General features: G+C 40.9%; 1 protein-coding gene across 1 annotated transcript in view; it reads left to right on the top strand.

Annotated features, from left to right (window-relative positions):
* The window catches only part of LOC126199086 (synaptic vesicle glycoprotein 2B), a 388,030-nt gene that overhangs the window by 314,666 nt on the left and 50,011 nt on the right, over window positions 1-23,353 (top strand). Inside the window, exons 3-4 of the mRNA XM_049935833.1 lie at window positions 1,539-1,592; window positions 9,725-9,805. Of these exons, the coding sequence (XP_049791790.1) occupies window positions 1,539-1,592; window positions 9,725-9,805 (135 nt within the window). The remainder of the gene's footprint in view (window positions 1-1,538; window positions 1,593-9,724; window positions 9,806-23,353) is intronic.

A 23,353-nucleotide genomic window follows, 5' to 3' on the forward strand; every position in this document is an offset into this window, starting at 1 on the left:
AGCGGGGCCAACACCTTGTAGATCGAAGTGGCTGAAAGTGCACGCTAAACTAACGCAGACGGGCGTGAAGTACTGGAACATGAGACTTATTAATGAATAAGAAGAAAAGTACGTAGCTGGAATAATATACTTAACTTTATTCTCTTGTTGGAATACATCTCTTGAATAGTAGTATGCTATAAGCACTGATACAAATGGCGCCTTGCTAGGTAGTAGCTATGGAATAAGCTGAAGGCTATTCAATCAGTCTCTCGGCAAATGAGAGGAAGACTTGGTAGGTCTGGTCGCAAGCTATGTCGTCCGTACAACTGGGGCGAGGTCATGTCCGTGTCTTGTGACCTGCCATGTGGTGGCGCTAGGATTGCGATTACACAGTGGCGACACGCGGGTCCGACATGTACTACAGGACCGCGGCCGATTTAAGTTACCACCTAGCAAGTGTGGTGTCTAGCGGTGACACCACAGTTTCCATATCATTGGATTGGATGCAGAGGCCACATACCTTGTCCGGCTTGTTCCCCAGATTTGATGCCTGTATACTTTTTTCTGTGGGAAAATCTGAAAGACACTGTCTACCAGGACATATTAATTATATCTGATGGTACGTAATGACGTATTACTGCAGCTTGCTTGTATATCTCTGTTGAAATGCTAGCGTGATGCAGCAGTTGTTTCATACCAGACTGGAAGTGTGAATTGCCACTGCCAATGGTCATTTTAAACACAGCCTGTGATAATCAGTTGTCCAGTTACTGGTCAGAATCCACGTAACTAGTATACACACTTTTGTTGTTCTTTAGTGTGTGCTACCACTGGTATTGTGCAAGTTTCAGTGTGGGAACTTTTCAAAATATGATATCTCTTAAATGGCTTGGTCTAGAATCTTGCAACAAACGCCACTGGCACTCTAATTTGAACTGCTTTTAATTTGTTAATGTCAATAGGCATTGTTCCATTTAAAAATGTGTGTGTTTTTACAAAAAATATGCTTTCTAAGTATGATTATGATCTGTTTATTGGCTACAATACAAACTCCTGATCAACAATCCATTTTTTGAAAACCACCCATCAAAAGCACTTTTCATTTCTGCAATATTTGCAGTGCAAGTTTTAGGTACTCCCCTGTATATGTAGATATAGAACACAAGTCTCTTGCTAACACTACTCACCTGTGATGACGCAAGTCATTTGTAATTGTTTCGCTTGAGAAATTTTTTTGTATGTGGAAAAACAGCAAGGGATACTGTCCTAAACAGTTACAGTTCAATGATCCTCTGCCAAACTATGCTCCAAAAACTAGCACAAGTAATGGTATGGTAATTACAGTTTCCCATTTTCACCACCCTTCAGTCATTTAACGAAATGCCACTGCATCTTTTGCTTCTGATTATTGCTAGAACATGTCATTGTTGATGGATTTTGAATTGTTCTTACCTTGTCTCTCCAAATGTCTATTATAATTTACTGTTTGTGACCTTTTAATAGCCAGTCACTTTCCTCCTGGAACTTAATTTTAATCAGTGGCATTATTTTTTCAGATGATGTGAAGGACGATCGTGCAAACGGCTGCTCAAAAGATATTGAACTTGGAGGTAAGTAAAGAAAAATAGAACCATTCAAAGTGTATGTAAAAGTTGTTTCATCATGTCTCTCTATTCTTCTCCTCCCTTCGCCATGAGTCTCCCTTATACTCCCTGCTGCCAGCACTCCCATATAAAATCTGTCTCTTCAATAATGTCTAATTGTAACAGTACTTATGATCTACGAATATAAACACTATATGTATGTATTTTTCCAGGTGTACCTTTCAAATTGTTTATTTCACTTTTTGTACTAGATGTAGTTTAACATGCCTACTAAAACATATGAATGTAAAATAAGTAGAATGCCTGGTTAGATGTAAGAGAGGGCCTGATGGCCCTAATCTTGCCAGGTTAAATAAATCAATAAATAAATAAATAAATAAAAGTTTGTTACTTGGGAGAGTACAGTTGGACTGATGGGAGTTCAAGATTATATTTACTTGATTCATTGATCAGAAAAAATAAATTGGAATCACAACCAGTAGTTAAGTGAAAAAAGTGTGTAACTGGTTGGGAGGATTAACGACTGCTACAGGGTGGTGGGAGCGGTCTTCATGTTTGTCAGGACGGGCTTCCCCTCACCTGGGCCATCTTGGGTTCTTTTTGATAGCTTTGGAGACAGGAGGGACACTGTGGGAAACTGCGAACAAACAATCAGTGCACATAAGCAGTTTGTCATTAATTAATTAAACTCAGAAAGTCATTTGAGTGCACCTCCATCTCTGGCACAGTTTAGCTCATTGCGGTGGATGAGTGGTCAGCAGCATTAGACACAACTGGGAGACAAGCTGCCTACACAAAACTCAGCAGTGGTGTCCAGGGCAATGGACAGCAGCCGTGCTGGAGGTGTGGGGCAGCCAATGCCCTCTTCTCCCTTGTTGTGGTGGCACCCAGTGTCTGGCTCTGGACCAAAGGCTGGAGAACAGCAGCGGGGTGCTGACAGACTTTGGCAGCAGATATGGTGGCAAATGGCCCTGTAGAGCCAGTGGCAGAGTGTCAGCTGCCATTGGTCTGGACAGTCAGGCGGATATCCTCAGATTGTGGCCAAGCGACGGCAGTGGTGGTAGGGACACAGTTATGGCACAAACTCCGAAGCTGCGTCAGTAGATCTCGCAGTGATAATGTCACATGGCAGGTGCTGTGCATGACCATACAGTGCCATTGTGACCTACTTGGCAGGGCCAGGTTTAAATGCAGCTGCTCAGTGCTTACTTCATGGAAGGGACTGCATTTCTGTGTCACTGTTGAAACGTCTTGAATGGGGTCAGTGAGCGATGTCCGTCTATTGGCATGTGTCAGTGTCAAACTGCAGAAGTTTCCTAATGTCCCAGGCCATGGCACGTCAAATTAAGATGACACGAAAGCAGCTGCTTCTGCTGAGTTGCTGAACTGGCAGCAGCCTCAACTGGCGACAGTCGAGGTTTGGTCCAGAATTCTCTGTATGGCTCTGGCATTGCCTCCCCTATTACAAGTGAGTAGATTTCAAAATATGAGTGCTGAGACTGTACAGTCTTCACCATTAAATCAAAGACATTTATGGAGACAATATTACTGAGTTGTCTGTTTAGTTTTAAAAAAATGTATATGAATAACACTGTGCTTTATGAGTCATTTCCATAAAGTCTGATTAGTCTAATCTAATTATACAGGTTACAATATTAACACCAGTTGTTTAATTGTGGTAAATAACTTCAACAGTAATATAGCATTGAATCTCAGAACATGACTCGATGAATATTCGGTGAAGACTGACTATGATTCTACTGTGACTGACTGTTACTGATCGAGGTCGAGTAGTGATTGCTGTGCCACTGTTGGTAGTGTTTTTTAAGGATTCACATAAGAAAGATTTTAAAAATAGTGAATTAGAAATTACATATTGATATTAAATGCCAGGCAATACTTCTACAAGTTAGAAATGAAATTAGTTTGATTACACCTTCTTCTTCTTCTTCTTCTTTTTCTTGTGTCATTGTCATGCATCAGTGCTGGGTTGACAGTGTTATTAACAGATTTGGTATGGTTAGTTTAAGGGTGGCAGGATGCCCTTCCAGCCACTACTCTGTTAACCACCCAGGGATGGAATGTGCATGCCCCAACTTTCTGCGTGCAGTGTTATTCTACATCTACTTCTGGATGACACATGAATATTCTGCAATTCACATTTAATTGCTTGTCAGAGAGTTCAAGAACCACTTTCCCTCTATTTCCATACCATTCCACTCTTGAACAATGAGCAGAAAAAACAAATGCTTTCTGTCTTTGTGAGCTGTCATTTCTCTTATTTCGTTACACTGATAACTTCTTCATCTGTAGGTGGGTATCAACAAAATATTTTTGCATTCAGAGAAGAAAGTTAAAGATTGAAATTTTGGGAAAAGATCTTGCTGTAACAAAAAACACCTCTGTTTTAATTATTGCCACCTCATCTCATGTATCACATCCTTGACTCTCTCACCCCCATTTCACGATAATAGAAAATGAGCTGCTTTTCTTTGATCTTTTTCAATGGCTTCCATCAGTTCTATCTGTTAAGGATCTGATACTGCACCATAATACTTCGGCAGAGGATGGACAAGTGTAGTGTAAGCAATTTCTTTAATGGATTTGTGCCATCTTCTAAATATTCTGCCAATAAAACATAGTCTGTGGCTCGCTTTCCTCACAATGTCATCTGTGTGATCATTCTAATTTAAATGTTCATAATTGTTATCCCTAAGTATTTAGTTGAATTGAGTGCCTTTAGGTTTGTGTGATGTATCGTGTAACTGAAATTTAAAGGATTCCTTTTAGCACTCATATGGATGACCATAAACTTTTTATTAATTAGGATCAATTGACATTTTTCACATCATACAGATATCTTGTCTAAATCATTTTGAAATTGATTTTGATATACTGATGACTTTACTAGACAGTAAATGACAGAATTGTGTGCAAACAATCTGAGATGGCTACTCAGATTGTCCCCTAAATCATTCAGAATATTAGAAACAACAGATAACTTCTTATCACTTACTACAAACTGTGATCTTCCTGACAAGAAATTACGAAACCAGTCCACATCTGAAATGATACTCCATATGCATGCAATTTGATTAGAAATCGCTTGTGAGTTATGGTGTCAAAAAGCTTTTGTAAATCTAGAAATATGGAATCAATCTGAGGTCATCTATCAATAACACTTATTACCTCATGATAATAAAGAGGGCAATTTCAACTCAAATCATAAAATATTTTCATTTTATCTTGGTTTTTGTAAAATGTATATTTTGGAAAATTTATATTTTGTAAATAACTTTTAAAACAGTAGAGAAAAGATATGTAGCTAGTATACCAAAAGTACTGGAGCCATGACAGATGTTTTGCCCTAGAGCACAGGATGCTAACTTTCTTCCTATATTACCGGATACAAATGGAATAATTATAAACAATATGTTGTCTGCTCCAGCTATCTGTATTATTTAAATATTTTGTGCTGAAAATTAAAAAAATCACATTTTTACAAGTGTTTTTGAGTTATGTACTTCAAAACCTCCATCACAAAACTTAGGAAAATAGCACAATATATCGTTTGGTGACTGCGTTAGTAGTTACTGCAACCTCAGTGGGCAATATTTTTTTGTATAAAGCTTTAGAAATTTTTCGACATTCTGCATATTCCACATCATTGAATTTCTAGTGCAAAATATGCATGTTGGCAACATTGTTTCCAGCTCAGTACTGTTTGTAATAAATGAGTGATAACTTGCATGTGAATCATTCTGCATAGAATTTTGTTTGCTTTGACCTTTTCGTTAGATACATTGTCAATGATGAAATACAGTAATGGAAGAGCGAGCTATGTTGAATCATTCTGCATATAGTTTTATTCTTGGTTTGAGCTTTTTGTTAGATACCTTGTCATTGAGGAAAGACATTAGTGAAACAGTGAGGTGTGTGGACTATGAAAAAAGGCGCAGGAAGGTGATATTAAGAAATGTGAAAAACACTTCATAACTGTTAGTTATCTGTCAGAGATATTGCAGAAACATCTTGGTCCCCAAGTAACTGTGTTACCATGACATCCATTGTGCAGGAACTGCTATACTTGCTATAACAAGAAATTTAGTGATAACCCCACTGAGCGATCACTGTCACCGGAGTGTGGAACAGAAGAAGACAGTGCAGATGTTTAAATTCCTGGGTGTTAAGTTGCTGATGTGTTGAATCTTAGGACTTCCGTTATGGCCCCTAATATATCCCCCTTTAAATGCCAAGGCAAGATGAGAAACACAAGAAGAAAACAGAATGTACAAAGAAAAGTGGAAGAATTTGAAACAAGTTTTACAAAAGCAACATCTTCAGAACTTTGTGAAGTGTATGATGTAGATGTACTTTGTGCAGAACCTGAAGATGTGCACCCATCATGACGTGTGGTTTCAAAACCTAAACACTGCTATCTTGGCAGCCACCAATACTGAGAAGATACAATTATTGACACTGATACTTGATGGCTATGCCAAGCAGCAGATACAGAAATACGTACTTGTTTCCTCACATTATTTAATTTCAAAATCTCATGAAATAAAGAATGAAAAAGATATTTTGGTGTGCCCAGACTCCTACTGTGAGCAACCACTGCAAGATGATACTGCTGTATCTTCTTCTAGTGCATGTGAGTGAGAGAGCGCCGAGTTAGGTGACACTGTATGTGTGTATTTGAATCAGCCACCAACTACACCAGTGAGGGCTGGCCACTGGAAGCTGACTGTAGGAGGCATGCATGCAGCACTGTCTCTGCCGTGCCATCACAACTTGTGCATATATATGCACAGGGCATTCCTGACTGAGCATCTCTCAGCTATTCAAGTTTGTATCATGCACAACCATGTTCTGTGTTTTGTAGATTACCAAGAGGCTATTTTCATTATTGTTCAGAGGTTTTGAATAAAGCCATATTTGTGTGATTTAAGTGCAGTATCATCACGTTTATTCATTATGGATGCCATGCTACCGGCCCTGACTGAACAGCTTACTTAGGCTGTGACCAATTTGTCGGCTTATGTTAATAGACAGGTACCATTCCATTGGCCCATTCACCCACTTTTCCTCCATATTACCTTAGTGAATATGGTGTAAAAGGTAAAAAAATGTACAACAGTGTTATTAAAAGAAGCATATCTTGTATTGAGACAGGAGAACCCAAATTTTAATATTGATCTCACAAAATTCCACCCCTCACGACAAAATGGGTAAAATGCGAGACAGTGAAGGAGGTATGTGCATGTATTTACTGTGATAATTTGAATTTTATTTGTTTCACCATAAATAGTGTAACGAGGAATGCTGTTGTGTGATATGTCAAGAACCTCAAGAAAATTGTTTGTTGTATGAGTGTCCTGTCTGTCCTGGTACTGAAGGGATGACTGTTGCAGCATTACCCCTTCAGGATACTAACAATGACATAATCTATGCATTGTGGGAGGGGGAAAAGTTGGTGAAGAAGGCAATGGGAGCTATGGAAGTTTATTGCAGAGGTTAGGCATTGGGTCATGGAAGAAGTACTCATCATCATATCCACAGTAGTCAGAGACAGTCCATGTTGTTGTTGTTGTTGTTGTTGTTGTTTTTGTTGTGGTCTTCAGTCCAGAGACTGGTTTGATGCAGCTCTCCATGCTACTCTATCCTGTGCAAGCTTCTTCATCTCCCAGCACCTACTGCAACCTACATCCTTCTGAAGCTGTTTAGTGTATTCATCTCTTGCTCTGCCTCTACGATTTTTACCCTCCATGCTGCCCTTCAATACTAAATTGTGATCCCTTGATGCCTCAGAACATGTCCTACCAATTGATCCCTTCTTCTAGTCAAATTGTGCCACAAGTTTCTCTTCTCCCCAGTTCTGCCGAACCTCCTCGTTAGTTACATGATCTACTCATCTAATCTTCAGCATTCTTCTGTAGCACCACATTTCAAAAGCTTCTATTCTCTTCTAGTCTAAACTATCTATCGCCCATGTTTCACTTCCATACATGGCTGCACTCTCTACAAATACTTTCAGAAAACACTTCCTGAGACTTAAATCTATACTAGACGTTAGCAAATTTCTCTTCTTCAGAAACACTTTCCTTGCCATTGCGTCTACATTTTAAATCCTCTCTACTTCAACCATCATCAGTTACTTTGCTCCCTAAATAGTAAAGTTCATCTACTACTTTAAGTGTCTTATTTCCTAATCCAATTCCCTCAGCATCATATGATTTAATTATGCTACATTCCATTATCCTTGTTTTGCTTTTGTTGATGTTCATCTTATCTCCTCCTTTCAAGACACTGTCCATTCTGTTCAACTGCTCTTCCAGGTCCTTTGCTGTCTCTGACAGAATGACAGTGTCATCGGCAAACCTCAAAGTTTTTATTTCTTCTCCATGGATTTTAATTCCTACTCCAATTTTTTCTTTTGTTTCCTTTACTGCTTGCTTAATATACAGACTGAATAACATTGGAGATAGGCTACAATCCTGTCTCACTCCATTCTCAATCACTGCTTCCCTTTCATGCCCCTCGACTCTTATAACTGCCATCTGGTTTCTAGAGGCAAGATGGTTATGAGAGTTCAACTCATTTCTTAATTGTATTACAGGAGTAAAAATCCACACTGTGGTAGGAAAAGGTACACAGTTTTCAAGAGCAATAGGTTGGCTGGAAATTATAACACCAATTTAGGGCACAAAGCAATACTATACATACTCCACTTTGATAATAAAGCTAATTGCTTTAGAGATCTCAGTCTGTGACACAACAAAATGTTATACAACACTTCAACACTGCTTTCCTACTGAAATATTTAACTTTATTCCTTTTTACAAATTGTTTTTTAACTTCCTTGTTATGTACTGATAAACCTCTTACTCTTTAAAGAATCAAACTCTTATGTAAAAAAACAGCTGCAAATGTATCACTATTTTAAAAATGCATTATAAAATATTTGATTTTATAGATCTTAAGCGAAAAAAAGTTAGAAAAGGTTTGAAAATATATTTAAAGTTTCATTACCAAAAACTGGATGAGTATAGCCAGGGTGATTTGCACCCCATTCTAAGCAAAAGCTAGTTACTCAGTAATCTCAATGTTTCTAATGTCATATCTCTTAAGGTATATATCGTATGAGAATATAATTTTGCAGATAAATTCAGTGGTATATTTGCATAGTGTATGCAAATTGTGTTGCGAAGAGAGTTCATAGTAAAGAAGTAATAAATTAAAACATTAAGCCTGATGCACTAGTTTTATTGCATGAAAAGCAAAAATGTAGTAAAGAATGCATTTTCTTGGCCTTTCATCAGTTTTTAGGGGGTTTCAGTGAGAAACAGTTTCATAAGGGTTTGAAATTATGTGTAAAGTTTGTTGCAAGTCAACAAGTGCTTTCATTCTAAACCAGTAGATGAATATTCTCTGGGTATTTGCATGCAGCCATTTACTCTGCATCAAGAAATATGCCACAGTTCCTAACTGTAATACTTGTCTTACTGCATTAAATATTTAAGATAAGATTATGCTTTTTGATGATTAGATTATGACAGCATTTTAATTTTTTAAATTTGGTCAACAATTCTGTGATATATTGAAAATCAAATTTTTGCTGCCCCTGAAAGCTGTTAGATAATCAGCCTGCAACTAGAAACATGAACTGGGATAGCCATTTAGACGATCAGTTTGAATACTGTATAATTTTTATAAACTAAACATAAGAAAGAAATTCATTATAAACAAAATATTATCTGAAACTATTAAAACCAGTTCTGTAACATCTATACAGTAGACACACTGGCAACATCAGGAGCTTTATATTATGTCAAAAAGTTTGTGTGGTAAAAGAAATGCCTTTGGGTGTGAACAGTCTCTGACAGACATCAGAAGTGGTTCATAAGGAGTGAGAAAGGCTGCAAGTGTTCATGGCTCTGGTCCAGTGATACTTGTGCAGCAATTTCTTGTGGTGGTGGATGTGGATGGCACAGTCATCATGGTAGTAGTTAGGGGTAGCAGTGGTATCAAAGTTATATTTTTTTGGGCATAAAATTGGACAAAACATAGTTCCATGTATTAATCTTGACATCTAGAAGAACAGAAATTATAGAAATTAATATCTTATTGTTTCACAGGCCTGGGAACTAAGGCTGACCAAGAAAAGACAAAGAGCAGCACAGAGAAGGCAGACTTTGAGACAGCAATAGAACTAACAGGTGAGATTGTTCTCAATAACTTGATGCTTAATATTCACTTTGTTGCTTCACTGTGTTTCTTCACAGTATTGCAGTTTTAATATGTTAAAAATTTATGCTTATGAACTCTCATTGTAGTTCTACTTAGTTGTCTAATCCACAGATTCCATTGTACACCATAAATCATTATTGTGGTGCAGCATGGGGGGAAAAACCTGAGCCTCTGTACTTTTGCTGTTTATTTCATATGCTGTTTTCATTTCCCCGTGCTGCATTGTTCTGTATAATTATGCAGTAGTTCCACATAAACTGTTCATTTCTTTCTTATTTGATCTATCATATTCAGTTTATGATCACTTGTGCCTTTTGCAATTCTGAGTGTTGTCCAGTACAACCTCCAGTACCTGCTTAAAGACTTAGGTTCTTCCCAGAACCACTCCCCTGAATCCATTTCCTTCTTCATCCCTCTGATACCCCGCACATCCCCCCTTCTACATGCTCCCAAAATTCACAAATGCAACAATCCTGGATAGCCCTTATAGCTGGTTATTGTGCCACCACTGAAGGGATTTCAGCTCTCAATGACCAAGACTTCCAACCAATTGCGCATAATCTAGTCTCCCATGTCAAAGACACCAACCACTTTCTCCAACAACTCTCCACCATCCCCACCCGTTTACCACATGATTCCCTACTATCACTGTTGATACCGCTTCCTTATACAGCGACATCCCTAATGCCCATGGTCTTGCTGCAATTGAACACCCTTTGCACTCCAAACCCACTACCTCATTCCTCATACACCTAACTAAATTTATCCCAACACATAACTGCTTCTCCTTTGAAATGGAGGTGTACAAACAAATCTGTGGCACAGACATGGACACCCTCATGGCATCCTCCTATGCCAATTTGTTTATTGGCCACATAGAAGGAATCTTCTTAGCCTCCCAAAGCCACAAATCCTGGTCTCATTCAGATTCATTGATAATATGTTTATGGTTTGGACTCAGGGCCAAGACATTCTATCTTCATTCCTTCACAACCTAACACCTTTTCTTCCATCCACTTCACCAGGTCCTCTGCCGAGGCCTTCATAGAGAGAGACTATCCCCCAGACCTAATCTGCAGACAGATTTCTCATGCTATTTCCTCTCACATCCTCAATCCTCCCACCACATCCAAGAGCCAAATACAAAGGAGTGCCCCATTTGTCACCTACTCCATCCCAGACTGGAACAACTGAACAGCATCCTTTGTCAGGGTTTTGGTTACCTGTCATCATGCTCTGAAATGAGGGACATCCTACCCAGGCTCCTTCCCACTCTTCATAAAGAGGTGTTCTATTGCCCCCCCCCCTTCCAACCTCCATAACATCCTAATCCCTCCCTGTGCCACTCCCAATCCCAGCCCCTTGCAACAGGGATCACATCCCCATGGAAGACGCATGTAAAAGACCTGCACTCAAAACTGTTGCTCCTTTTCAAATTCCTGTATATTAGATGGCTTCTGCCAGAACTTTATTTCTACACTTCCATTTGGGATTAAACCATTTTTGATTTGTTCCATGATCCAAAATCTTGGTCCTACCATTTTCATCCAGTTGTCAAGTCGTCCCTTTTCCTGGTTTTGTGTGGTGTTGAATGGCAGCTCCCTTAAAATGTAGATAAATGTGAGCTAATGCACATAACAAAGAGAAACAATCTGATAGTATGTTATTACAAGATTAGCTGTTATCCCTAATGGCTTTTCAATTTGATTGTCTCAGTGTACTCATAGTATTATCATGTTCCAGAAAATCAAGAACAATAATACCCCTGCCATGAAACAAGCTCACCACAAATTTCTAAGATGATCAGTAGCTTTTATTTGACCTTCGAGAATAGCTGTGATGATATTTTATGTAGTTATACTTTATTACCCAATATTAAAGATATGACCATGTTTCATACTGCATAATCAGTTGAGAAAAAATATGCAGCTGTTGTTTTGAAATGCTTTGAGTAAACCTTCTTGACCTGAAATCTAAGCTTCCCACCACTTTCTGTATGGCATTGCACCACATTTTGGTTCTGCTGCTGCTCTCACATTTTGTTACATGTTTAGTATCCGACAGTAATTCAAATTCACCATAAATAACAGGTCAGGGATACTTGGACTTCATACTCTGGCTACAGCTTGCTCACCAAGGGGCACCACCACAGCCATAAGCATATTGTAGAGATGTCTGCTGATGTGAGATTGTCAGTCAGTCTCTCAATAGTCATAGAAGCCCTCAGCAAGCGCCACTTATCAGAAGAGTTTTGATATTGCCTGTATCATGTTTCCAATTTGGATTGCTCCCTGGACTGTTTGTGTGTGCTTCAGATGACTTTGCTATGCTCTGGACTTATTTTTTGGTTATCTGTTCATACTTCATGAACTCCGCCATCAACAACCTCCGGTCTCTGCATTACTGCCAGTGTGAGCAACCATAAACTGTGTTCTACCTATGTGGAGTAGTATAGAAAAACCTGTCCATTCATGTGAATAACCTCATCCACTGTTGATGATTCATATTAGTTATTACAGTTAATCATCTTCAACTGTGCTCATTGTTTTTAGTACTGGTTTTCCTTCTGGAAATTTCTTTGTCCACCTGTGGACATGTATGGTGTTGGAAGTGTCACTTCCATACACCTACTATTGCATTCTGTAAATTTAATGAACCTGTGCCAAGAACTTAGTTTCAAGATATTCTGTTCGAAATGGACTATTCACATCCAAGGGGGAAACAGATTCTGAAATGTCTGAAGAGTCACTGCGACTGCATGTGTAGTTTTGAAGAAGGTATATAAGTTATTAAACCAGTTATAAACATTTTTGTATTACTTTTGGTACAGCTCTTGTGGAATCTGTCAGCTAGATTTTTTTCACCTGACCACTCTGTTTTACAATGAAGTTCATTCTTAATTTATTTTTCTGTAGTGATGCAATAAGCAACTGTACAAGGGCCAAGTTTTAATGAAAAAAATTCATACAAATTGTTTTATTGTTTCTCAAAATATTTGCTCTAAAAATTTATACACTTTTACACACATTCAAACTAATTCTGGAAACTTTTTTTCCCCACACTGACTTTAGAACCTCATCAAATCCTTGGTTTTGGAAGGATTCCACAGCTTCTTGAGATGAAAATCAGTTGCTCCACAGTTTCTGTTTGACATAATGAAACAGAAAGAAGTCATTTGCCAAGAATTTGGATAAATACAGTGACTCTGACATTAAATCTGTGTTCTTTCTACATCAAATATTACTTGATGTAGAATTATTTGACAAGCTGTGTGACTACGGGCATTGTCATGATGAAGAATATGTAGAGTTTTCAGTTAAACCAAACAATGGAAAATCCAGCATGGAAAATGACAATATTATGAAAAGGGTAGATTACTACTCACCATATAGCGGAGATATTGAGCCACAGGGTAGGCACAACAAAATGATTGTCAACCATGTAAGCCTTCGACCAAAAAGACCTTCATTGGAATTAGACAACACACACACACACACACAGTCTCTGACTGCCAAGCCAGACTGGGAGCAGTAATGCATGATGGGAGAAGGAATCGGGGTGACAGGGATAAGGAGGAGTATTGGGGGGGGTTAGCTGGGTAGGAGAGAGGGATGGTAAAGTGCTGCTTATGGAAGCCTACAGTAAAATGTAACCAGGTCCAGAAGCCCAGCTCCAACGTTAAATCTAACATAACTTCTCATACCAACTCCATTTACCAAATGTAACATAAGCAATCCCATCAATTCCAGTTTAATATACTACAGCTGAGCGTACCGTGTTTTACATTTTTGGAGTTGATAACTTTGCTGTAGAAAGACATGGATCACTACCAGACATACACCAATTAATATGTTGACAACATTTGTTTTATTTACACACACATATATACAACAGCTGACAGTCCCAACTTCACAGGCACCAAAACACACCAGGTAGTACTCCAACTGCATACACCAAGGCTTTGGACAAGGTGTATTTATACATATTTTAACAATTACGTTCTTTGACATTATTATGTTATTTCATGTTTGATGTTACAATTGCAATAAGTTAATCCAGCAAAAACTGACATTACAGATCTTTAGTAGAAATTAAAACAAGTGCAATGATAATGGATATTTCTGAAATTAACGATCTTTTACAAGTGCAATTCTGAAATATATATACAGTTAACAATTAAGTTCTTATTATTCAGTCCAGAACACTCTTGAATATCTTTACATAATTTAATTAGTTATGTGATTTTATGAAACAATTTTGAGCTGGTAATATTTCTACAACATCAAAATTACAATTCAAATGTTCAAAATTACTTTTTACAACATTTGAAGGCTAAAATGCGGAATAATTATGTGCCAGATATAGACTGGGAGACTTAAACATTTATAACGGGTGGCAGGGACAAAGAATCCAGTGAAATTTTTTTAAGTGCATTATCTGAAAACTACCTTGAGCAATTAAACAGAGAACCGACTTGTGGCGATAACATATTAGACCTTCTGGTGACAAACAGGCCCGAAATATTTGAAACAGTTAACACAGAACAGGGAATCAGTGATCATAAAGTGGTTACTGCATTGATGATTTCAGCCATAAATAGAAATATTAAAAAAAGGTAGGAAGATTTTTCTGTTTAGCAAAAGTGACAAAAAGCAGATTTCAGAGTACTTGATGGCTCAACACAAAAGTTTTGTCTCAAGTACAGATAGTGTTGAGGATCAGAGGACAAATTTCAAAACCATCGTACAATATGCATTAGATGAGTATGTGCCAAGCAAGATCATAAGAAATGGAAAAGAGCCACCGTACTATAACAATCGAGTTAGAAAACTGCTGCGGAAGCAGAGGGAACTTCACAGCAAACATAAACATAGCTACAGCCTTGCAGACAAACAAAAATTACATGAAGTGAAATGTGGTGTGAGGAGGGCTATGCGAGAGGCGTTCAATGAATTCAAAAGTAAAGTTCTATGTACTGACTTGGCAGAAAATCCTAAGAAATTTTGGTCTTATGTCAAAGCAGTAGGTGGATCAAAACAAAATGTCCAGACACTCTGTGACCAAAATAGTACTGAAACGAAGGATGACAGACTAAAGGCCGAAATACTAAATGACTTTTTCCAAAGCTGTTTCACACAGGAAGACTGCACTGTAGTGCCTTCTCTAGATTGTCGCACAGATGACAAAATGGTAGATATCGAAATAGACGACAGAGGGATAGAGAAACAATTAAAATCGCTCAAAAGAGGAAAGGCCGCTGTACCTGATGGGATACCAGTTCGATTTTACACAGAGTACGTGAAGGAACTTGCCCCCCTTCTTGCAACGGTGTACTGCAGGTCTCTAGAAGAGCTTAGCGCTCCAAAGGATTGGAAAAGGGCACAGGTCATCCCCGTTTTCAAGAAGGGACGTCGAACGGATTTACAGAACTATAGACTTATATCTCTAACGTCAATCAGTTGTAGAATTTTGGAACACATATTATGTTCCAGTATAATGACTTTTCTGGAGACTAGATATCTACCCTGTAGGAATCAGCATGGGTTTCGAAAAAGACGATTGTGTGAAACCTGGCTCGCGCTATTCATCCACGAGACTCAGAGGGCCATAGACACGGATTCCCAGGTAGATGCCGTGTTTCTTGACTTCCACAAGGCGTTCAATACAGTTCCCCACAGTCGTTTAATGAATAAAGTAAGAGCAGACCAATTGTGTGATTGGATTGAAGAGTTCCTAGATAACAGAACACAGCATGTCGTTCTCAATGGAGAGAAGTCTTCCAAAGTAAGAGTGATTTCAGGTGTGCCACAGGGGAGTGTCGTAGGACTGTTGCTGCTCACAATATACATAAATGACATTGTGGATAATATCAGAATTTCACTGAGGCTTTTTGCGGATGATGCTGTAGTATATCGAGAGGTTGTAACAATGGAAAATTGTACTGAAATGCAGGAAGATCTGCAATGAATTGTCACATGATGCAGGGAATGGCAATTGAACCTCAATGTAGACAAGTGTAATGTGCTGTGAATACATAGAAAGAAAGATCCTTTATCATTTAGCTACAATATAGCAGGTCAGCAACTGGAACCAGTTAATTCCATAAATTATCTGGGAGTACGCATTAGGAGTGATTTAAAATGGAATGATCATATAAAGTTGGTCGTCGGTAAAGCAGATGCCAGACTGACATTTATTGGAAGAATCCTAAGGAAATGCTGTCCGAAAACAAAGGAAGTAGGTTACAGTACACTTGTTCACCCACTGCTTGAATATTGCTCACCAGTGTGGGATCCGTACCAGATAGGGTTGATGGAAGAGATAGAGAAGATCCAACTGAGAGCAGCGCGCTTCGTTACAGGATCATTTAGTAATTGTGAAAGCATTATGGAGATGATAGATAAACTCCAGTGGAAGACTCTGCAGGAGAGATGCTCAGTAGCTCGGTATGGGCATTTGTTGAAGTTTCGAGAACATACCTTCACCAAGACGAAAGGATGTGGGTTTTAAGGGAGAAATGTCTGCTTGTGTCTGTGTATGTATGTGTGTGTGTGTGTGTGTGTGTGTGTGTGTGTGTGTGTGTATACCTGTCCTTTTTTCCTCCCCTAAGGTAAGTCTTTCCACTCCCAGGATTGGCATGACTCCTTACCCTCTCCTTTAAAACCCACATCCTTTCGTCTTTCCCTCTCCTTCCCTCTTTCCTGATGAAGCAACCGTTGGAAAGCTTGAATTTTGTGTGTATGTTTGTGTTTGTTTGTGTGTCTATCAACATGCCAGTACTTTTGTTTGGTAAGTTACATCATCTTTGTTTTTAGATATATTTTTCCCACGTGGAATGTTTCCCTCTATTATATTCAAAAGATTTTCTTACATTTTCTTATACAGTTTCAGTTCAGTCACATTTCATAGGCCAAACAGTCTGCCAGAACTTGGGTAGACTAGATGGTAAGCATTCGGATGTGGGTTGTCCTGAATTGTGAAAGGTCCAATGTATGTGTCAAAAAACTTTTTTAATTCACTGCAGATGGCTTTAGATTTCTTTTGTGTTTTAACAAGGACTAAGTCATCAATTTTAAATTGTGTAGGGTTCAATCTTTTGTCATGTCTATGTTTCCTTATGTCACCTTGAGATTTCATGGTTTTCCTTCAATTTCCTCTCTCTGTTGAATACTTAATAGTTTGCAGACAGGGAAATCAATGAAATCACTAATTGGATGTGGTTGTGTGCTATTTTACTGTATTTCATAAGGTGAAAAACCTGTTGAGGAATGCTGCAGGCTGTTTATAACATTTTCAAATTTCTCGACACAGCCAATCCAACTAGCATCATTAATATTACAGTATGTTCTAAAGAATCGCCCAATTTCTCTCATGTATCTCTCTGAAGGGTTTCCTGATGGATAATAGGCTGAAATAAGAATGTGGTTTATCCTTTCATCTTCAATAAAAGCTTTCCATGGTCCAGAAGTAAATTGAGCCCCATTATCTGATAAAATTTTCTAGGGTTTTCCTACCCTGCCAAAATAGTCCCCCTCTGATTTTTGAAATAATGCTGTTACTGTTTGCTTTGCAAAGAGGGTATAACGTAATGAATTTTGAAAAAACATCAATCGTGACAAAGATGTAGCAATAGCCTCCTTTGGTCTTGGTTAAGCTCAATATAAGTCCAAGCGACTGACTTATGTTGTTCTTTTGGCAAGATGTTCTGCATCAATCCTCTACAAGTTTGGTTGGATACTTTTACTCTTTGGCACCTGTCACAAGCTGCCAAAATTTTTCTAACTCTCCTGGCTATATTGTTAAAGTATACATTCTCTTGGATTTTCTGGATGCACTTTTGAATTCCACAATGGCCAAAACTTTCAAGAATGTATTTGATGAGTACATCAATGTATTGATCTGACCAACATAATTTCTGTTTTGTTTGGCAGGAGAGCCAACACCGTGTTACTAGAGGAGGCCGAAAGGCACGCGTTTTAGCTCACGCAGGCTGGCGTGAGGTCTGGAACAGGACAAGGAAATTAGAATTTAGAAAAACAGACGTAGCTGGTGGAATACTTAACTTTAATCTGTTAATGAAGAATGTCGGTCTTGACGGTACATGAATCAATATCAATAGTAACTGATAATGGCGCCTTGCTAGCTCGTAGCAAATGACGTAGCTGAAGGCTATCCTAAACTATTGTCTCGGCAAAAGAGAGCGTATTTTGTCAGTGAACCATCGCTAGCAAAGTCGGTTGTACAACTGGGGCCAGTGCTAGGAAATCTCTCTAGACCTGCTGTGTGGCGGCACTCGGTCTGCAATCACTGATAGTGGCGACACGCGGGCCCGACGTATTCTAACGGACCGCGGCCGATTTAAAGGCTACCACCTAGCAAGTGTGGTGTCTGGCGGTGACACCACATTCCTCCCCCGCAAATCGGCATACGGTTGTGGCATAAGGCTTCCGTCCACTGTGGGGAGGACCCCATGTTGACGTATGCGTCGAGGTGGGGAGCCTAACAACAGGCGAGGCTGTGCCACCCGCACCCTGCCATTTGGACTGCGGGGAGCTAGGAAACGCCTGAAAACCTGCTCCAGGGTGCACGCCAACATGTGGTGTATGCACCCGCAGAGAGACAGGAGGGGCCGAAGGGTCGACCTCCATCGGGCCGGGGCACACGACGGGCGAAGACGACATATGGTCGGGAGCGGGCAAGAGTTCCATGTCGGAGGACAACTGGTCACGGGAAGCAATCGGCAGCGCGTGACCCAGGGAGGCACCCGGCGGTTGCAGCGACGCATCCACTGCGGGCGTCACCAGCGGGAGAACAGGCGGCAGCGCGTAGCCATGGGGCAAAATGGAAGGCAGCGTCGGTAACACCTGGGGCCGAGGCGAGCCAGTAGATGAGTCCCCAGGGCTCTGACCGGACGGCACCGTCGCTGAAAGCAGACGATGAGCGGCAGATCCCATGCGACGACAGAGGCGCAGCTGATTGAGATGCCGACGCACCTCACCAGAGGCCCCCAAAACCAGATACATAGTGCGTCCGAGGCAGCGAAGAATGCGCCCTGCTAGCCAACGCCGTGAACCTCGGTAGTGACGATAGTAGACAACGTCGCCTGGAGCAAAAGCAGGTGTCTGCCACTGAACAGGAACCTAATGTGGCGGATGTAGCAAAGACATCAAGGTTCGATGATGACGACCGTGGAGCAACTCAGCCGGCGAGCGACCATCTCGGGGCTGAGAGCGATACGAGGACAAAAAGAGCAATAACGCGTCCTCCCGAGAATGCAACTCTTTTAACTTCAACATCTGTGACTTGAAAGTCCTGACCAATCGTTCAGCGGCACCGTTTGACTGTGGCGAAAACTGCACGGACGTCAGATGTTGAATACCATTGGCCTTGCAGAATGACTGAAATTCTGTGGACATGAATTGTGGGCCATAGTCGGAAACAATAGTCTGTGGAAGACCTTCAATGCAAAAGATAGCAGATAACGCTTGGATGGTGGCAGATGACATCGTGGAAGACATCCGGACAACAAAAGGAAAATTACTGAATGAATCTACCACAACCAACCATCGAGCATTCCAGAATGGACCAGCTAAATCGATATGTAAGCGTTGCCAAGGGGAAGTGGCTTTTGGCCATGCAAAGAATTTCCGTGGTGGGGCTGATTGTTGTTCGGCACACACCATGCAAGAAGAGCACATATTCGTAATCGCGGCATCGATTCCAAACCAAGTACAGTGCTTATGAGCAAGTTGTTTCGTTCTCACTATACCCCAATGTCCTTGGTGGAGAAGCTGTAAGACAGAGGACTGTATCGAATGTGGGACCACGACCCTGGACTGATCATTATCAGAACGCAACAGAAAAACACCACGTCGAACAAAAAATCTCTCCCTGTGAGCAAAAAATCGACGAACCAACGGGTCCCCGATCCGTGACTTTGACAAGGGCCATTGCGTAGCAACAAAATGCAGAATGGTAGCAAGGACAGGGTCAGCAGCTGTGGCAGTAGCTAAATGACAAAAATCAATCGGAAACGATTCAACCACATCATCGGTTTCCGAATCAATGAACATGCAAGCAAGTTCGGAGGAATCGAATGCTCTATCCTCAGCAACAGGCAAACGGGACAACGCATCAGCGTTTCCGTGCTTAGCTTTGGACCGATACAAGATATCGTAGTGGTACTGCGAGAGGAAAATAGACCAGCGAATGAATTTCTGCGCTGTACGTGGAGGTACAAGCTTGTTCGGATGAAAAAGCGATGTCAAAGGCTTGTGGTCTGTGATGATGGTAAAGTGACGACCATAAAAGAAATCATGAAACTTTGTAACACCAAATACGAGAGCCAATGCTTCTTTCTCGATCTGTGAATAATTTCTTTGCGCAAACGAGAGCAATTTGGACGCAAAGGCAATAGGGCGATCGTGCAATCCATCATTGTGCGCAAGCACAGCACCAATCCCGAAATCCAATGCATCCACCATCAACAAAAGGGGTTTCTGGGGATCGAATGGTATAAGGCAAGTATTGGAAAGCAACGCCGATTTCAACTGGTGAAAGGTGCGTTCGCATTCCGTCATCCAGACGAACGGAACACCTTTACAGCGTAAGCGATGAAGCGGAGCTGAAATGGAAGAGGCATGTGGGATATAACGGTGATAATAATTAATTTTTCCCAGCACACTCTGTAGCTGCTTCAAATTCTGCGGTGAAGGCAAGTCTTGTATGGCACGGAGGTGCTCGGGACTGGGATGTATGCCTTGGGCATTGAGTACATTTCCCAGGTAGGGCAAGTCACGAGCTTAAAACACACATTTGTCCTTCCGCAAGCGATGACCATTTTGTTGCAAGACCTGAAATAATGTTCTGAGATTGGCCAAATGTTCTTCTTCCGTCTTTCCGGAGATCACAATATCGTCCAGATAATTTGCTGCAGTAGGGACCGACGCACAAACAGTTTGGAGATATTGCTGAAACAATGTAGGGGCGGATGCAGACCCGAATGGCAGTCGTTTGAATCGATACAAACCAAGATGCGTGTTAACCACCAAAACGCGCTTGGAGTCTTCGTCCACCGGTATTTGCAAATATGCATCTGCTAGGTCCAACTTCGAAAAATATTTACCCGGGCACAGTTTGTCAAAAAGATCTTCCGGGCGGGGTAAAGGAAAAGTTGCAGTCACTAGTTGTGGATTCACTGTTGCCTTGAAGTCCACACAAAGTCTCAATTTTCCCGAAGGTTTTGGCAAAATTACTAAGGGTCATGCCCAGAGAGAAGCCTGCACACGTTCAATTACACCTTGTGATTCCAAATCGTGTAATGTTTTTGCGACCTCATCACGCAATGCGTGGGGAACATTGCGCGCACTGAAAAATTTCGGTTGTGCGATTACTTTCAGTTCCAAATGTGCTTTATATTTCTTAGCGCAACCGAGGCCCAGTGCAAAAATGTCTGCAAATTCTTCACATAGACGAGAAACACTGTCTGAACGCACAGTCTGGTTCACTGATAGGACCTGATTTACTATAGACAAGTGAAACAACTGAAATAAATCGAAACCAAACAAGTTCACTGCAGAAGAAGAACGAAGGACGTAAAATGACACAAGTTTTGTTTGTCCTTTGTATGTTGCAAAAAGGCTGCACTGTCCTAACACAGGGATCTTTTGACCTGAATAGCTAGTTAGCTTAACATTTGCATCACGCAACGGAGGTGTGCCCAGCAGTTTGTAAGTGTCTTGATTGATCAGTGAAACTGCAGCTCCGGTATCGAGCTGGAATGGTATCACTTTGCCGTTAATGTCCAAGTCTACAAAAAGTTTATTGTCCTGCTGACGACAAGAGCGACTGTCTCGTGCAACGTGAACTGACACTGGTACATAATCACTTGCGACTTGACGGGATTTCCGGCGATGTCGACGCACACTATTTGTGGGATGAACACAGTCACTGTTAGAGAGAGTAGCACTGAGTGGAGTGGAATGAACTACATGAATTTCCATGGGCGAAGTTTCACGAGCCTGAGTATCCTTGGTTCGAATTCGGTGCGAAGCAAAGGGCCTGGAATGGTTGTGAGTGTCCGATCTGAGCTTTTTCTGGCAAACACTCTGAACATGTCCTTTTTTATGACAGAAAAAGCAAATAGCCTGGTGTAATGGGCAATTCTCATGCGAATGTCTAGTAGCACACTGCGGGCATGATTTTAGCACTGCATTTGCTTGCCTGCACGGCACACGTGGCTGAGAGCCTGGCGGCAGTGGCACGGCCGGGCGTGACGGATGTTTACTGCTCCGTGCAGCTCGCCCGGCGGGCCGGTTAACCTGACACACGGCTGGTGAAGTTTCAAATGATTCCTGAGCAAAGTCAAGTGTGTCCTGCTGATCCAATATGTCCATCACTTGTTGAAGGGAGGGATTGACTAGTTTCAAAATCTGTTCCCTTATACGAACATCAGAAATGTTCTGTGCAATTGCATCACATACCATAGTATCTGAATAAGGGAGTCCACAGTGACACTCAAAAGCACAATCCCTAGTAAGGCCTTGCAAAGTTGCAATCCACTCCCAATTAGTTTGACCTGCCGTACGTTTTGTACGAAAGAAGGTATACCTTTTCGCAACTACATTGACTGATTCTTTGAAACATGCATCTAATGCAGACAAAATTTCATCGTAGGACAGAGTTGCTATGTCGCGTCGGGGAAATAATTTGACTATCACACAGTACGTGGTCACCCCGACGGATGATATCAAAAAAGACTGCCGCTTGTTACCTTGAATTCTGTAGGCGGCGAGATGGAATCCAAATTGGCGTGACCACTCCGTCCAGCTTTCCAGTGCAGCATCAAAAGGTCGAAAAGTTGGTGCAACAGCATGTTGTGGCTGCGTTAGCGGTGGAGCGGCGGCTGCCGCATCGTTTTGCATTGCCCGTTGACGCTGGACGAGCTGTCCAAGGGCATCCAGTAAGGCCTGCGTCTGCTGATTCTGTAAGCGATAAAATTCGGACAGTACATCTGGAGATTGTGGCGAAACCGTTACACAAGTAAATCAGGGCAGTTTAAAGAAGATCGCGGTTTTGCCTCGTCGCCAAAGTTTTGGTTGGCAGGAGAGCCAACACCGTGTTACTAGAGGAGGCCGAAAGGCATGCGTTTTAGCTCACGCAGGCTGGCGTGAGTTCTGGAACAGGACAAGGAAATTATAATTTAGAAAAATGGACGTAGCTGGTGGAATACTTAACTTTAATCCGTTAATGAAGAACGTCGGTCTTGACGGTACATGAATCAATATCAATAGTAACTGATAATCGCGCCTTGCTAGGTCGTAGCAAATGACGTAGCTGAAGGCTATGCTAAAATATTGTCTCGGCAAAAGAGAGCGTATTTTGTCAGTGAACCATCGCTAGCAAACTCGGTTGTACAACTGGGGCGAGTGCTAGGAAGTCTCTCTATACCTTCCGTGTGGCGGCACTCGGTCTGTAATCACTGATAGTGGCGACACGCAGGTCCAACGTATACTAAC

Source organism: Schistocerca nitens, chromosome 8 (assembly GCF_023898315.1).
Source record: "Schistocerca nitens isolate TAMUIC-IGC-003100 chromosome 8, iqSchNite1.1, whole genome shotgun sequence".
NCBI lineage: Eukaryota > Metazoa > Arthropoda > Insecta > Orthoptera > Acrididae > Schistocerca > Schistocerca nitens.